Source organism: Cricetulus griseus (assembly GCF_003668045.3).
Source record: "Cricetulus griseus strain 17A/GY chromosome 1 unlocalized genomic scaffold, alternate assembly CriGri-PICRH-1.0 chr1_0, whole genome shotgun sequence".
Lineage (NCBI taxonomy): Eukaryota > Metazoa > Chordata > Mammalia > Rodentia > Cricetidae > Cricetulus > Cricetulus griseus.
Window position 1 is genome coordinate 172,703,793 of NW_023276806.1, and position 17,344 is coordinate 172,721,136.

At 42.4% G+C, this 17,344-nt stretch overlaps 1 protein-coding gene across 2 annotated transcripts; it reads right to left on the reverse strand.

The window, feature by feature from the left end:
- Positions 1-12: 12 nt before the first annotated feature.
- On the reverse strand, positions 13-15,145 carry Pmpcb (peptidase, mitochondrial processing subunit beta). Of its 2 annotated transcripts, none has more exons than XM_027393426.2 (13): positions 14,990-15,145; positions 12,711-12,851; positions 12,238-12,324; positions 11,753-11,882; positions 9,837-10,035; positions 9,324-9,403; positions 6,108-6,220; positions 3,792-3,935; positions 1,688-1,848; positions 691-776; positions 491-579; positions 275-350; positions 13-192 (listed from the first exon to the last, which is right to left on the reverse strand). In XM_027393426.2, the coding sequence occupies exons 1-13, from the start codon at positions 15,086-15,088 to the stop codon at positions 128-130; spliced, it is 1,470 nt and encodes a 489-aa protein (XP_027249227.1). In that variant the 5' UTR covers positions 15,089-15,145; the 3' UTR covers positions 13-127. The 2 variants fall into 2 exon arrangements, with proteins under 2 accessions (XP_027249227.1, XP_027249228.1); XM_027393427.2 differs by lacking the exon at positions 14,990-15,145 and adding an exon at positions 14,609-14,745 and having other exon boundaries at positions 12,238-12,364.
- Positions 15,146-17,344: the final 2,199 nt, after the last annotated feature.

Consider the following 17,344-nt stretch of genomic DNA (forward strand, 5'->3'; position numbering starts at 1 on the left):
AACAGACCAATGTAAAAGTTGCAAATACATTTTTATTTTTTCATTTGAGGACTGACAGACAGCTTTTTAAAACTTTGGAATCTCTAGTTTTATAAATATATATGTGCAGAATGTTTGATCACAAAAGTTAGTCTTGAATCCAGCGCATGTTACTACAAATCTGGTTAAAATCTGGTAACCGCTCAATAGGACCTATGGATTCAAAAGAAGACTATGAGAACAAAATTCCAAGTCCTTAGCCAACTGTGTGTACAAGGGGAGGAGCCAGGCTTACCTAGTGCAGCAATAGCTGGGCTTTTGTCATAAATGTATTTGGTACATACTTCTCGAACCATCTCCGCATTCACAGCCTGAGACAGGGACAATATCATCAGGACTTTTCGTAGTGAAGACAGATTCTGTATATTTGACTTTTCTAAACTAAATCAAGAGTCAGGGAACCTCAGCTTTTGTAACTGACCTTTTTACCCAAAACCTACAGATTACTTACATCAATTCTTGCTTCAAGCTCAGGGATGGGAATTCTCCTATTATAGCATAGCATCTGCCTGCCAATGTCTTCACAAATCGGAGTTGAGCCTGTTTGAGAAGGAAATCTAAGTAACCAGAAAGACAGACAGACATCGTCCATGGAGACAAAGGCCAAAGCCTGCCTACCAAGCCCTTCCCAGCCTGTCTCCTAAGGTTTACCATCAAGCTGCAGCAACATGTTTGTTTTCAGGAGATTTTTCGCTCGTGCTACTTCACTCTCAGTAACATTTGTACAGAGTCGCATCCTAAAACACATTTGGGAATAGCCATAAATACCTGGAAAATGTTATCAAATTTAAATACAAGATGGTGTATTCCACATATACCACAACATACAATTATATTTCAATTCACTGAAAAGCTGAAATTACCCTAAAACTAAAGCTAAAATACTAATTATTTTCCCAAGTGCCATTAACACTCAAAAGTTCTAACTATCCAATTGCTAATTAGCCGACACAGAAATAACAGTGTAAAAAGCAAATGACCACATTGTAAGAAGAGTCGTGTTGAGGCCTCACGAGCCCCCTCTGTGATGTTAGATAAGTAAGCTAAGGAAGAGAAACCAGTATCTAAAAACCCAACACATCCCAGCTAACGAAATTTTTAGAGACTTAAGGCCGTTATTATTATTATAGGAAACAAATTTCTAGGAAGCACTTCGGGTTTTTCTGCCGTGGCCTGCTGACTAATCCTGATCAGTGGTTCTCAACAAGTGGTTCGCACAACAGACATTTACAGTTAGGAAGTAGCAATGAAAAAGCTACTGTGGGGTCAACACAACATGAACTCTACTAAAGGGTCACAATGTTAGGAAGGCTGAGAGCCTCTGCTATTCGAATTCACTTTCCTAACTTGCCTTTCCCAGTCAAGTTACCTTTTTCTTTGGGAAGTACTGGGGTTCAAAGCAGGGTTCTGGGCATGCTAAGCAAGTAGTCTACATGAGCTATATCTCCACTCATGCTTTTGGAGGTGTTTTCTGAACTTGTAGTTGACTTACAAATATTTTAGAGTACAATCAGCTTCACATGAGGTTTAAAAGAAATGTCTGTTCTTAAAAACATTGCAACCACTACCGTAAAAGCCAAAGTCAGCACCTTTAGGAAGCTGGCCTAGAGTAGCAACTCCAGGTAAAGCACTAACGTTGTTCTCTCACCATTCTTGCTGCACAGCATGCAGCATGTCACCAACTGTGGCTTCTTCACAAACCATATAGAGTCCCCATAGCCCAGTGTCTGTGTAGGAAGTGTTGAAGGACTGGAAGCTGTGGCAGAGACTGCCATGACAAGTGAGCTGGGCCAGCTTGCTAGATAAATTCTGTAAAGGAAAACAATCCAATTTGGTTTGTAAACCGGACACATGGCTCCAAATCCCCACAAAAACGTGAGCTCTGTGGCTGTCTGTCAGTGAGGAAGGGCTAACATTCCTTGTTTAACAGTTTGGGGTTTGTTTTTAAGAGACAAGGTCTCATAACATAGCCCTGGCTGGCTTAAAGCACACTATGTAGATCAGGCTACCCAAGCTTAGAGATCACCTGTGTTTTCCCCGCCCCGAGTGCTGGGATGAAGGCATGTACCACTGCTCTGCTCAAGTTCCCAGTTTTATCCAGCAACACCTCAATAACTACAATTTCAAGGAAGAATTGCACTTACCTGGCTCAATATAGACTAGAAAGCAATGATTTTCTTGCAACTGGTTTAGTAGCTGCACCTATTCATAAGACAACACAGTGCTGTTTCTGGGCCATGTAGGGCTCTGAGTATGCACACTGAAGTGATACTGTACTGAAATCTAAGATATTCACATAAAATGTATTTTGGATCTTTCAGACAAATCTATCCACTGTGTTTAGAAATTTAAACTTTTTAGAAAAGTTGTAAAAATAGTACAAAAAGGTCTGTCCCTTCTACCTCTTTAACAACTTTTTACCATGTCTGTGTTTCTCTTCATTTATGTTGTTCCTTGTCAATGGTTGAACCTAGGGCTCAGGCATGTGAGGCAAAGCACACCACTAAACTACAAGCCACATCCTAAGTGAGAGAGGTAAACTAAACTCAAAGGCTTCACACTGGGGAGAAATTGTATAAATGTGGCAAAGCCTTAAGTTCCCACTCAATTCTTCAATTTGTACTGAAGAGAAACCATATAAATGTAAAGGTTGTGGCAAAGCCTCCAAACAAATCCAGTCCCCTAGCCTCTAGTTCTTGTGTTGTGAACAAAACTCCAAGACCACTTCCTCTTAGACATAGTAAGTACCTGGATACTGTGTTTAGCAACAAACCACAGAATGCCCCTCCCAGCACCAAAGAATGAGAACAGGCTACCTGCAAGTAACAGACAAAGCTATAGAAACCACTAATGTTGCCATCTGTAGCCAGCCAATCAAAAATACTAACAAACCAGTTGCCCTGACTTTGGGAAATTTCACTAATTGTTACCCAAATGTCAACCAATCAAGATGCAACCCATATACAGATGTAATTCTGTGATTTTTTTTTCCTTTAAATTCTGGCAATAGACAAGGGACTTCACTCCCTCTAGAGGCTGCTGCATCAGCCTGCTAGACGGAGTCCCTACAGGTAGGATTAAACAATAAAGCCTTGCATTTGCAGTTTGGTAAGTCTGTCTCCTTGGTAGTCTCTGGGGGTCTTCCAGACTTGGGCACAACAGTAAGTTCCTAAAAGTTTCGGAGTTAGCTATAGATTTCTTTGCCTCTATACTCTTCAGTGTGTACTAATAAAAACAGGTGCCCAGAAAGTTTGGGGCCAGAGAGATGGCTCAGCGGTTAAGAGCATTGGTTGCTCTTCCAGAGAATCCTGGTTCTATTCCAAACACCCACATGGCAGCTCTCAACTGTCAGTAACTCCAGTTCTAGAGGATTCTACATCCTCACACAGACACACATGAAGGCAAAACACCAATGCACATGAAATAAAAGTAACATTTAAAAAAAGAAAAAGACTAACAAAGACCCAGACAAATGGTGATTTACTATGATTACCACAGTACCCAATACTACTATTATAACAGCAAAAATGAATTATTTTGTCAACCAACCCACTAACGAACAGTATGACAAGACTTTTTTCCTCTGGCTTAGATGCAATCCAAGATGAGTTAGTATTTTAACTCAAGAGTCATGGTGCAAGCAATCAGTTTTTGCCATTTCAAAAATGGGAAGAATCTTACAAGGAATTTACATTTAGAAAAACATGACAATCTTCCATTTATCATGAAAAGTTACCTCAAAACTCACTTACCATTCCTCCTCCAAAAGATCGATCCCAGTTGCCAATCAGTGTGTTTGCAACCATGAGACAGATTGTGTCTGGATGTGCCCAACCAACTGCTTCAACGGCTATTGCTAGATGTGCCAAAGGCATCTTGTCATCCCTCACTCGAATCTAGGTAAGAGCAGACAATAAGATAACTGTAAAGATGTGTTACCTTTGTTTAATGATGTAAAGATGTGTTGCTTTGCCTGCCTAAGGCACCTGATTGGTCTAATAAAAAGCTGAAGTGCCAACAGCTAAGCAATAGAGGGATAGGCAGGGCTGGTAGGCGGAGAAGTAGGAGGAGGAATTGAGGCTCAAGAGAGGAAGACACCCGGGACCGACCAGCCAGGTAGGCACTCACCAGCCAGTCATGAAGGAAGCAGGAAAGCAGGGCACACAGGATGAAAGAAAGGCAAAAAGCCCCAAAGCAAAATGTAGATGAAGAGAAACAGGTTAAATTAAGTAATAAAGCTGGTGGCAGTTGCAGAGAAGAATGAGTGATGGGCAAAGGGGTTCAGACCAGGCTGGTGAAACCCATACAAACAGCTGACCTGAAAACGGGGAGGTCTTAGTCCCCAGACTGATAGCTGGAATACCAGCAAGGGACTGATCCAGACCCCAGGAACGTGGGTTCAGTGAGGAAAACTCGGAAATCTACGGAACCTCCTGTAGTAGTTCAGTACTAATCCCTAGCATAGATGTGGACTTTGGGAGCCCATTCCACATGGAGGAATACTCCCTGAGCCAAGACACACAGGGGTGGACCTAGGCCCTATTCCAAAGGATATGATAGACTCTGATGACACCCTATGGAAGGCCTCACCCTCCCTGGGGAGCAGAAAGGATATGTGATAGGTAGGGTTTTAGTTGGGGGGGGGGTGGTAGGAGAGGAGAGGAGGGAGTGGGAACTGGGATTGTCATGTAAAACAATCTTGTTTCTAATCCAAATAAAAAAATTTTTAAAAATTGGTGGCAAAAGCATAATATAAGGACAAGCATTCATAACTAATAATAAGTCTCCGTGTCTATTTCAGAGCTGGTTGGTGGCCCAGAGAAAGCCTGCTACAGATAACTAGTTAAGTAGGAATAGTCCTCTACGATATGTCCATTTCCAAGAAAAATGTGCAAGTCTTATTAACTGCAATGTTAAAATGCTCATCATGACACTTGATTTTTAACTATCAGGTGGCATTACACTGTGTGGTTCAAATGATTTTCATGAATCAGAATAGTTTCTTTCACCAGAACATCGACCACCTGGTTGAAAGGAGTTGCCTTATTTCACTGATATTTTATGTAATATGATTTTTTTGGGGGGAGGGGGAGTTTGAGACAGGGTTTCTCTGTGTAGTTTTGGAGCCTGTCCTGGCACTCGATCTGGAGACCAGGCTGTCCTTGAACTCACAGAGATCCGCCTGCCTCTGCCTCCTGAGTGCTGGGATTAAAGGTGTGTGCCACCAATGCCCGGCCTAATACGACTTTTTAATTCAAATTTAAATCAGTACTGATGGTACAAATCCATGTAGCTGCCAACATCAGAGCTCTTTCCACATAGTCTGAACATCATGATGTGGTAAACCACACTTGAAGCAGAACCCTGCAGCTAAGAAGCAGACCCTCTCAAGTTCTGGCTCTAATAGCAATCCCCACCATTGTACCTTTGGGGCAAAAATGAAGCCAAGAACACACCCAAGGCGAAAGTCAAAATTCAGTCTTTTATATTGTAAGATTGTGTTTACACCCTATCACATATAAATGTGCATTGTGCAAAATTAAAACAAAATGAGCCAATGTGAACCCTGCTCTTGTTCCCTGCTCCCTCAGGAAAGAACAGGGAGGGAGCAAATGAGCCCACCCATTCCCTCCTCTGTGTGTCAGCTGACACATTAACAAAGCTTACATCTTATTTGTCGTGGGTATGTGTGTGGGCACAGGCAGTGTGTGGAGGTCAGAAGACAACCCACAGGAGGCCCAAGGACTGAACTCAGAACCAAACTGAGGTTACAGCTTGGCAGCCAGCACCTTTACCCTCTGAGCTAACTCCCCAGCCTGAAACACAGGTTTTACACACCCCTCTCTATTTTTTAAGATTTTTAATCTGTGTGTGTGTCAGCTTTCCTGGAACTGGAGTTAAGGTGGCTGTGGGCTGCACAATAAGGGTGGCAAGTAGCCAACTATGGTCCCCTGCAAGTGCAGCAAGCATGTGCAGACTGCTGAGCCATGTCTTCAGCCTGTCCATACTCATTGTAAGCATAATATAAGACTTCCAAAGTCCAAATTCTAACTAAGAGCTCGCCTTACCTCACTTCCAGTGAATTTGCAGGGAGGCAGAGCTGGTATTTCTCCTTTGTGTGCGCAGAGAGAATCACCAAAGTGAAACTTTGCTAGCTCAAGCAGCTCATCGTGGCAAACACCTAAATTGAAGGAAGAGATTTTCTAAAGTATGTAACAGCAATATAATCAACTCAAGGTAACCAACTGCCAGTAGCATGCTTTGACGTGGAATAATGTGAAGTACATCACACCAGAAGGACTTGCATTCACTAAGCCATTTAAAGTGACCAGTTTCCTTGTTTTGTAAGGCCTGGGTTGCAAAGCTTTCCCTGAGCAGCTGGTGTTCATCAGCAAACAAATTTATTCAGAGATAAAGGTAAGAAGACAGCTTGAAAACCCCACTTCCTTTTTTTTTCTTTAAACCTGCTAGAATTTTTTTATTGGCCTCTGACTTTTCTAGGCATTATAACTTCATATAGGTTTCTGGGAGTACAAATTTCTGGGCAAAGAGTACTAAGCCCATTCAAGAGAGTAAGAAATTGTAATTTTATCTATATTTAAAAACTTCGACTCTCAAAATACCTAGTTTCTACAGAAAAATCATGCTAAGTCATAAAAGTTCAAATGTGCATCCTAGTAAAAGTCAGTTCCGTAAGTTACTCTGGATATGGCTCAGTCTTTTGGAGTCAGGTACACAGCCGGGCATTGGTGGCACAGGCCTTTAATCCCGGCACTGGGAGGCAGAGGAAGGAGGATCTCTGTGAGTTCAAGGCCAGCCTGATCTACAGAGTGAGTGCCAGGTCAGCCAAAGTTGTAACTTTAGAACTAAAATCAATTCTAAATTTTGAAAACATTCCTATTTTCCCATGTGCTCATGACAACAACCAAACCTCAGAGAAATCCCTTAGGTTCTACTTTCCTTAGTATGCAAACATGGGACCAATTACTCAGTCAGTAAAGTCCTAGAACACAATCACCAGCTTAAAATTCCAGACATCATGATTATGAATTTGAAACAGGCCTGGCTATGTAGCCCAGGCTGGCCTTGATCTTGTAATTCTCTTGTCTCAGCTTCCAGAATGCTGGAATTCTAAGTATGTGCCACATACCTAGGCTTGTGCAAAGGCTTTAAAAATATTACCATTAAGATTTATTTCAATGGGGGCTGGAGAGATGCTCAGAGGTTAAGAGCACTGGCTGCTCCTCCAGAGGCCCCAGGGTCAGTTCCCAGCACCCATATGATGGCTGACAAGCATCTAAAACTCCAGATCCAGGACATCTCATCAGTGCCTCCTTCTGCCCTCTGCCAGCACTAGTTACTATATGTGGTACACATGCACACATGCAAGCAAAACACACACATATAAACAAATTTAATAAAAACGTTTCTCTAGCCAGGCGGTGGTTGCATATGCCTTTAATCCCAGCACTTCAGGAGGCAGAGGCCAATCTGGTCTACAAAGCTACACAGAGACCCTATCTCAAAAAACCAAAAAAAAAAAAAAAAAAGGTTTCTCTCAATGAAACCTATTAAAAGCACAGCTTATACCCAGTTTCCAAATAAATCTGTGATGCAGCCAGTGGTGTCACACATCTTCAGGAGGCAGAGGCAGGCCAATCTCTGAGTTCAAAACCAGCCTGGTCTACAGAGCGAGTTCCAGAACAGCCAGGGATACAGAGAAACCCTGTCTGGAGAAACAAACAAAAACGAGAAACAGAGATGTAAAGAATGACAGTCTAAAACAGTACAGTTTTTTAATTGCCACATAGGAAAGTCACCTTGATATCAATTCAGAAGGTAAGAACACAAAATGATGGCAGGACAAGGATGCCAGAGAACAGTGAGAGACCATGAAACACGGTCCTCACACCTGATCATTTCTTCCATCACTGTTTTGCCTTCAGAACTAGGATCTTAGTTAAACAAGCCAGACATGCAGCTCCTATTCCACCAGCCCAATCTAGAAGGCAAGGGACCTACAATCTGTTTTAAAGGAAGTGCAGATGAAAACATGTATCTGGTATATTACAACTATACTTCTTGAGGATTAAGGACCAAATGGGAGCTGGGACAAGAGATCAGAAAAGATCAGGAAAGGCTTAAGCTGGCCTATTGCATTTAAAAAAAACAAAAACAAAAACAAAAAAAAACAACGACATTTAGAAATCATCAGACACGGTGGCTTTAGCTATACCAGCACTCAGAAGACTGAGGCAGGAGGATGGCTTCAAATGCAAGGCCAGCTTGGGCTATATAGCAAATCTGTTCCAAATACACAAATACATAAATACATAAGTACATAAATAAATAATGTAGAAGCCAGTAAGACAAAATGCTAACTATCTAGGACATACCATTAACTTTAGGATATTCCAACCTCAGCAATGTCCAAATGAACCTATGGACCAAATAAAACTTGTATCCAAATGCTGTTAATGGCAGTAAGGCCCCAACCAGCCAGGGCAGTTCCTAGCATGTAAGCCCTGTCCATGCCAGCCACTTTAGAAATAGCACACAAGACTGAGGGCAGGTACCCAACCTCACCCCTATCTTCAGTACCCACACATATAGCTCAGAAGTTAATTAGATGAACTCATTTTAATTTGTAATAATTTCTAAAAAGAGAAAAGTTAAATTCACACAAACACACCAAATTAGTCTGTCTTCAATCATAATATTGAAAGAGAAAAAGGTAAGTGTATTAAAATGATTATACCCTCCAAATTCAGGCTGCCAGGAAATCTAGCAGAATCTCAAGTGAGTTTTCTTAAATTGAGGGACCTCCTTCCCAGGTCCCTAAGGACATCGGATGCCACCGACATTTTTTTGATTCACTTTACACATTCTCACAGCTCTGGTGTACTTCCCCTTTGCAGTACTAGCTGGTTTACTGAATGAATGACCAAGCCCATGGATGGATATATCCATACCAGACTTGACAAGGAGGAAGCTATTTCTCAACAAAAAAAATCTCAAGACTCTAATTATAGAACACTGTCTTCCAAATAAACTTTCTCCTAGTTCATTCATTAGCCTTTGTCTTCTAAGAAAATCCCACTGTATATGTACATGTGTGTACTGAGTGATGGTTAAGGTTTTCTGTAAATAAAGCCTACTAAAAGAAAACAGAGGGAGTCTGGTACAGTGTTCCACGTTCTCCTAACATGCACATTTAAATACTTTCAGAACATGTCCCAAGGTGATCCAACCTTGTCTAACTTGTTCAGAGAAACGTAACTAACCTCCAGCAGCAGCCAGCACAATTCTTGGTCCTTTGTAATGTGTGGTTATATAATCCACTAAGTCCTTACGATTTATAGATCTGTGAACAGAGTAAGTGGTAAGATTTCCTTACTTCATTTTATTTTATAGGGTCTCACTCTATAGCCTAGGCTGACCTAGAACTCACAGCAATCTTCCTTTCTCATAGGCCACAATGCCTAAAAAGTAAGGCAACTTTAAAAGGAAGTAAAAAGCATGTGTCCTCACATAATATGTTTGAAATGAATAGAACTCAAAGCCTTCTAAGCAGTCACTGATAGAGGCTACAAGTAGCAAAAAGTTCTGCCTTTTACATCAAGAAAGACATATGTACCAACATTATTTGTTTAGGTTCCAAGTTTCATTGAGTATCATTACAGCACAGCCAGCTACAATTTTAGATTATCAGGGTGAAAATGACTGTCTGAAACACACATTTTTAGTTTGTATATGTCATAATTTGCGCAAAATTTTTAAATGAGAAATATACCTACTTGATATTTTCAGTTGGTCCCAGAATTGTCCGCCCAAGTGCAGTGTTCTGATAAGCTGTGGCATGAAGATAATCAAAAACAACTTCTTGCAAGTTAGTTTCAACTTCCTGCATCTCTCTAAGGATTACTCCACGTTCACGCTCAATCTCTGCTTCTCCCAATGTGCTGTTCTGAATTATGTCAGCAAGAATTTCTACAGCTAATTGAAATTAAAACAATGGAAGAAACACAGCATTAAAATCTCTTAAACCAACACCAGAAACCATGACACTAACCATCATTCAATATGATTCATTAGAATATTTAACCTAATTAGCACATTAAAATGAATGTAAAGTAGAAACTCTGTGGTACAGAAGACCTTAGGGAAAATCCTAAATGTTAATCACTTTATACTAATTCTAGGTCAGTTATCCACAGAAACCTGGCTGTTAATACAGATGGTTCTAAACAAAAAGTATGAAACAGTCTGGCAGTGGTGGTCCACACCTTTAATCCCAGCACTTGGGGGGCAAAGGCAGACAGATCTCTGTGAGGTTGAGGCCAGCCTGGTCTACAGAGCGAGTTCCAGGACAGCCAGGGCTACACAGAGAAACTCTGATTCACCCCCCCCCAAAAGAGTATGAAATAGAAAATGGATCTGTTAGAGAGAAAATAGGTATACACAAAGACACATGGGCCCATGTATATACAAATATTTGCATAGCAATGAGGCTGTAATGTAGCAAAGAAAAAAAAATCACTATAACCTAAAATATGCCCTCAGGAGCCACTTACAAAACTGTCTGCTCAAGTCCTAACTTGATAAAAAACTAAAGGTGAAGTAAAATTACAAAAGTGGGAAAAAAATTACATCTCCAGAAAAGATACTCTTGTTGGTAGAGCAATATACATTTTATTAACAGTAAAATAAACTTATAACCCTAAGTTTTATTTGCTTTGTTCTATTGTAAATTTCTCTTTCTTGTTTCAGTTCACTTTAGGGGGACTTGTCTAAGCCAATTAACTCCAAATACCAAGAACAGAATAAAGCAGGCTGTTAGAGAAATGTCATACTGAGATGATTACAAAAAGGGGAAATTACCATTACACTATTTCATTTTTTTATAATTATCACTAAAACCCAGATGGAAGCTGGGCAGCGGTGGAGTTGCTCAACAGGGACATGTTTGCCACACAGCATCTGGTCCTGAGTTCAATCCCCCAGACCCACATTTAAAAACCAGGAGCACCTATAATCCAGTGCAGAGACAGGCGGATCCACAAAACTGCTGGCCAGCAGTCTAGACAAAGCTGGGCAAACCAGGTTCTGTAGGAGATCTGGCTCCAAAAATAATGTGGAGAGCAATTTATGTCAATCACTGGCTACACACAACACAAAGAATACTTGTGTAGATTACCACAGTGGTATTGAGGAAACCCTATAAGAACTAAAATTTTAGAGTACTAAAACTGATTACAAATATGCAACCATAAAAGTTAACAATTTCATTAATTATCTTTGGAATGCTATTTTGGTTTTAATTCTTCCACTGGAAAAAAACGTTTTGTGAGATTAGCATACTCAAAACACTATATAAAAGACTTGTACTATCATATCAAACAATTATTTTATTTTTACAAAATAAAATTTTCTATTTTGCTAATATAATCATAAATAATCAATGTATACACAAACATTTGTTTACTCTTGCCCAGGACCAATAGTTTTGTATCAAACAATGAATAAAATTGATTGAACACACTGCACTTCACAGGTGAAACTCTGGAAGAACTTGCTAAGATCAGGTGGAGCCCTTTTTGTGTAAGTCTTCAGTCTGTGTTTGGAGGAGAAATAAAATAAAAGCACCCTCTGGGTGCTAAATGATGTCTGAACCCTCATGGAAACTGATTTTCTGCAGTACAGATAACAATACCTCTTGGCAAATCTTTAGAGAAGGCTTTGGCATAGTACACCGTCTGTTCTCTGGAGGTATAGGCGTTAAGATGAGCACCCATATTTTCAATCTCAAGTTCAAGGTCTAACTGGGTCCTCTTTTTGGTGCCCTTGAAATAAAGGAGAAAACAGCAACCATTATGATACTTCCCTTCCATCCTCATCTATTCTAAACACGTAGACAATAAACAAACAATGGCAAAGCCATGCCAGTCATGCAAGGACAATTTTGTAAAGTACATCAGGCTTCAAAAAACACCCATTCAAGATGGCTTTTGTATCCCTGTATGCCAAGAAAGCAACCCTCTTTCAAAGTCAATTATCAGTAATTCTTCTAGAAACAATACTGGAGAAATAAAAATGGCACATGGCATGTTACTGAAATAGTTCTTGTCCTTCAGGAACAATCTTTTTATGCTGACTTCCTTTCATAGAGTATGCCTTTAGTAAGGCCTCACAACTTGCCTTGAAAGCCATATGCTCCAGAAAGTGAGCCGTCCCATTATTCTTCTCATTTTCATACCGACTTCCAGCATCAATCCACAGTCCAACCTTCATGAGATCAAAGAATAGTCAGGCAAATTCCCAGGAGCTGGAGAGATGACTCTACAGTTAGTAACATTCACTGCTCTTACAAAGGAAAGTCAGGCCATTCACAGCCCCACAGTATCTGAGAGGCTCTTGTGGCCTCCCTGGGCCTGCCCTCACATGTACCTTCCCATACACAGAAACATGTCACTAAAAATAATAAAATGAAATTCAGTTTTTTGGAGACAGAAGGTAATCTCATTCCTTTTTCTAGCAAATGTTTTCCAGACAGTTCATTCCTATAAACTGGGACTTGGAATTTTCAGCACCAGGCTACTAAAGAGCTGTGGCTGAGTCTGCTCCCTCCCAAATGAGGCACCATATGACTAAGTGTCCTTGCAGTCACTTACTGTGCACGTGGAGATCCCAGAGTTCTCTGAAGCGACTCTGAGTCCATTTTCCAAACATGTTACTCGCGTCTCAGGAACATTCAGAACAACTTGTGTAGCAGCCTGTGTACTTCTTAGTCTGTTCCCTCCAAAATACAATGGCTGATGGGAGAGCAAACATTACTGCTCAGATATTCAAAGTCAATCAGAAAACAAACAACAAAACAACAACAACAACAACAACAACAAAAACCACCACCCTCAGAATCATTCCATAAAACACTTTCTTAAGACTGGGCAAGGGTGTGTGTGTGGGTGTGTGTGTGTGTGTGTGTGTGTGTGTGTGTGTGTGTGTACACTTGAACATGGGGGGGGCACTCAGTGTCATAGAGCATAGAGAATGAGGCCCCAGTTCTGGACAAAAACAAAACTCTCAACTCTGGATTCACTGGGATCTACAGCTAGCTTAGGAAATGTTCCTTAAGCAACCGCTCTCTCAAGCAAGCAATCCTACTGGAAACACACCTTCTCCAGGAACACGAGCAGTTGCTAGCATTACCCAGAGAGAAACAGACAGATTCAAGTACACTCTCTTACAAACATTTCCTATTCACTATCGAAAAAAGAAACTGAAATAAGAATATAAAATGAGACAGGATGCTACTGCTCACAAATGTGGGTAGAAACCAGACAGACACAGGAGCAGACGCTCCAAGTACACTTTGGCCAACTGGTTTGACTGCAGACCCTTTCAGTAGCTTTTTCTTTTCATATTGAAATAAGAAAAAAACGTATTTGCTGACCCAAAAAGTTGAGGTCAGCTTAGCTGGAAGGCATATATGTACTGTAGAAGTCTGAACAGGAACGGCCCTCATAGACTCACAGATTTGAAAGCTTTGTCACCAGGGAAAGGAACTGTGAGGAGATGTGGCCTTGTTCGAGGAGGTCTATCACTGGCTTTGAAGTTTCTAATGTTGAAGCCAAGCCCAGTGTCTCTTCCTCTCTCTTTTCCTGTTGCCTGGAGATCCAGATGTGGAACAATGGGCTCCCTTCCCAGCTCTGTCTGCCTGCATACCACAGCACCATGTTCCCCACCACGACGACAATAGACTAAACCACATTACTGTAAGCCAGACCCAATTCATAGGCTTTTACTAATTATAATTAATAAAACCCTTTGTAAGAGTTGCTGTGGTCATGGGGTTTCATCACAGTAGAAACCCTAAGTAAGACAGGTACTTAAGGAACTTTAGCTAACCTGCATTGTTCTGCTCTGTAACTCAAGGCTCTCTGTTCCCTGATCAAACAGAAATAACCATGCTAACACATGCGGCCTATTACTGAAAGTTCACATCCTGGGCCCAGTGCTGGTGGCCAGCTCGCCCTTTATCCCAGCACTTCAGAGGCAATGGAAGGCGGATTTCTGTGAGTTCAAGGCCGGCCTGGCCTACAGAGTGAGCTCCAGGTCAGCCAGGGCTACACAGAGAAACCTTGTTTTGGGGAAAAGAAAAAGTTCATATCCTGTCATGTTTGCTAACAGACATCACAGCTGCCAACAAGAGGTACCAAACTTCTGGGTTTTACCTATAAAACAAACCTCTTTAGACTCTTGAGACTTCACAGTTTTAGTCACAAGAATGCATGCTCCAAGCCTGGTCTGTGGGGCTCAATAAACACTTCAAGTTCAAAAAGAGCTAGTTCTGGTCTCCTCTCAGTGAGAACAGTACAACTACACTTACACTGGTAACAACACACACGCACGGACGCATGTTTGCATTCTCTCTCTCTCTCTCTCTCTCTCTCTCTCTCTGTCTCTCTCTCTCTCTCTCTCTCTCTCTCTCTCTCCCTGCCCCCCCTGCCCATCCCTTTGAGCAAGGAAGCTTTGAAATAAAAAACGCAGAGATAAAATTTTGCTTAACTGAGGGTAAATCTTGTCTTAGCAGAACAGGGAACGCTCTTCACTGATCTCCTCCAGTCTGTACTCATCATCATCATCATCTCCTCCAGTCTGCACTCACTCACTCACTCATCAACTCACTCATCATTCATCATCTCCTCCAGTCTGCACAAATCATCATCATCATCATCATCATCATCATCATCATCATCATCATCATCTCCTCCAGTCTGCAAGCAAACACGTGACTCCTCCCCCTCACACCCGGAAGCTGGCCCCGCCCCTTCCGCGGCCCTTCCGCCCCGGGCGCAGCCGTGGAGATCCCGAGGCCGGCGACCGCTCGCCACGACCGAGGCCTCAGAGCGCAGTGGGGTCGGGGCGGGTGGAGCGGGGCGGGGCTCACCTGCGCAGCGGCGCCGCGGACCGGGAGCCCGCGTGCGAATCCCCACAACCTCCGCCGGGCCGCGGGCAGCAGCGCTCGGGACACCGCGGCGGCCGCCATGTCAGCTGTGGAGGAGGCGGGAAAGCACTTCCGGGTCGTGACTCCCGGCCGGGAGCGGAGCGAGCGGGCCCCACCGTGTGGCGGCGCGGGGAATTACAGCCACTCTGGCTCGCCGCGCACAGTGCGAGCCCGAGGTCGGGAGGAGCAGGCGCTAGGCACCGGTGTGACCCTTGACTGCAGCCCCTGTCCCCGCGGCGGCGGATCCACGAGCAGAAGCTCTCCGGGAGGACGGGGCACTCACGGTGGCCCTCGTTACCGCCCATTGTCTACAGCCTGGCACTTCCCATTGCATAGAAATTCCTCCCGAGAGGCCGCTGCTGGCCGACGACGCTTGACAAACCTAATGTGCACTTCCTTTAGCAAAATTTCACGTGGTTTGTCTCCAAGTCTGAGTACCCATGTCTTAGCTCCACCTAGACCATCCTGGCTTTTTTGTGTTCCTGGGCGCCTCTTTATCCACGCTTCAATGAAACAAAATTGCAAGCACTTTTTTAAAGTGACAGTTGTAATTTAATGAATTATTGTTGTAGAAAGGGAGTGAGTGCATGCCACTGCACGCATGTAGAGGTCAGAAGACAGCCCTGTGCAGTTAGTTGTCCCCATGTAGACGCCTTTACATGAATTCTGGAGGTGCAACTCCAAGGGTCAGGCCTGCTGAGTCGCCCTGCAGGCCCCAAGCAAGCTCCTTTCTGTGGGGCAGAGATCATTTTTATGCTAATTTTACAGATGCGGGAACTGAGGTATTGGCTGTCTAACCGGCTGTTTAACAGTAAAGAATGTGTACTGTAACTCTGGAAGTTGGTGTTCTATCCTTGGAAGTTGGTGTCCTCTCCTTGCTAATGCCTAGTGTGCATTGTCTTCCAGGTGTCCTTTTCCACCTGAGGACCTGTCTTCCCCACCCACGCTCTTCTCACAGTGACAGGAAAGGAACAGATGGAATCTCAGCATAAACTGGACTTGCATTTCTCTGAAAGCTAAGGGTAGTGAGCATTTTCAATTCAAACATTTAGTGGTCATTTGCACTTTCATTTTAGACTCTTTTTTCCATTTTTATGTGTATGTGGTATACATATTTTTGGTGGGAGGTGTGTGTGTGTGTGTGTGTGTGTGTGTGTGTGTGTGTGTGTGTGTGTGTGTGTGTGTTTGGCACATGCTTATGTATGGAGGCCCAAAAGTGAGTGAGATTGGGAACCATCATTGAGCACCCTTCTACCTTGTTCATACAGTCAAGAGTTTCTTACTAAACCTTGAACTCACTAACATGGCTGGTCTCTGGCTGACTTGCCCTGTCTCTACATTCCCAGGCTGGAACAACAGGCTGACTGCCAGGGTCAACAGCGTTTACTTAGGTTCTAGGAATCTGAACTTTCGTCCTCACACTTACATAGCAAATATGTTAGCCACTGAGCCATCTCCCTCTCCACATTTCCAATTCTGAAGGAAATGCTTTCTGGTTTTCTCCGTTTGGTGTGCTGTTAGCTATAGGCTTATTGTCCGTAGCCTCTATTTTTGAGGTATGGTCCCTCTATTCCTAGTCTCTCCGAAGATTTCATCATGAAGGAATTTTCATCTATTGACATGGTTATGTGATTTCCGTCATATTGTCTTTGTATGGTATTACATTTATAGATTTGAAACATCCATGTATCCATGGGGTGAGACCAATTTGGTCATGGGGTATGATTTAACATGTACCTGAATTCAGTTTGCCAGTATTTTCTTGAAAGACTTTGCATTTATGTTTATTGAAGGTTTTTTCTATAATTTTTATTGTTGCTTTGTCCTAGGACAGTTTTAGCATCAAGGTCATGCTCTTACAAAGCTTATACAATGCTCATACAATGTGTTGGATGGTGTTCCTTCTCTTTCCATATTTCATTGACTGGTTTAAGGCACATTGATGTTACCTCTCCTTTAAGAGGTTGGTAGAGCTGGGTGTTGGTGGCTCACGCCTTTAATCCCAGCACTCAGGAGACAGAAGCAGGTGGGTCTCCATGAGTTCAAAGCCATCCTGGTCTACAGAGCAAGTTCCAGGACAGCCTCCAAAACAATACAGAGAAACCCTGTCTCAAATAAATAAATGAATCAAAGAAAAAATTCAGCTTTTCTTTGCTGAAGGGTCATTACTGCAATGACCTTGTTGCTTGTTCTAGATCAGTTTATATTGTTTAGACATGGTAGGGCATACATGTCAAGGATTTGTCTGTTTTTAGTTTCCTAAAATTTTGAAATACACGTTTTCAAACTGTGGGTTTC

What these genes read in the sequence shown, in the direction of transcription:
- Pmpcb (XM_027393426.2), bottom strand. Translation starts at nt 15,088, where the DNA reads ATGGCGGCCGCCGCGGTGTCCCGAGCGCTGCTGCCCGCGGCCCGGCGG. An exon ending in CTGGGATCTCCACGTGCACA is followed by an intron (nt 12,325 to 12,710) that starts GTAAGTGACTGC and finishes GATCTCATGAAG; the next exon opens with GTTGGACTGTGGATTGATGC. An exon ending in AGCTTGAAGCAAGAATTGAT is followed by an intron (nt 351 to 490) that starts GTAAGTAATCTG and finishes TCCCTGTCTCAG; the next exon opens with GCTGTGAATGCGGAGATGGT.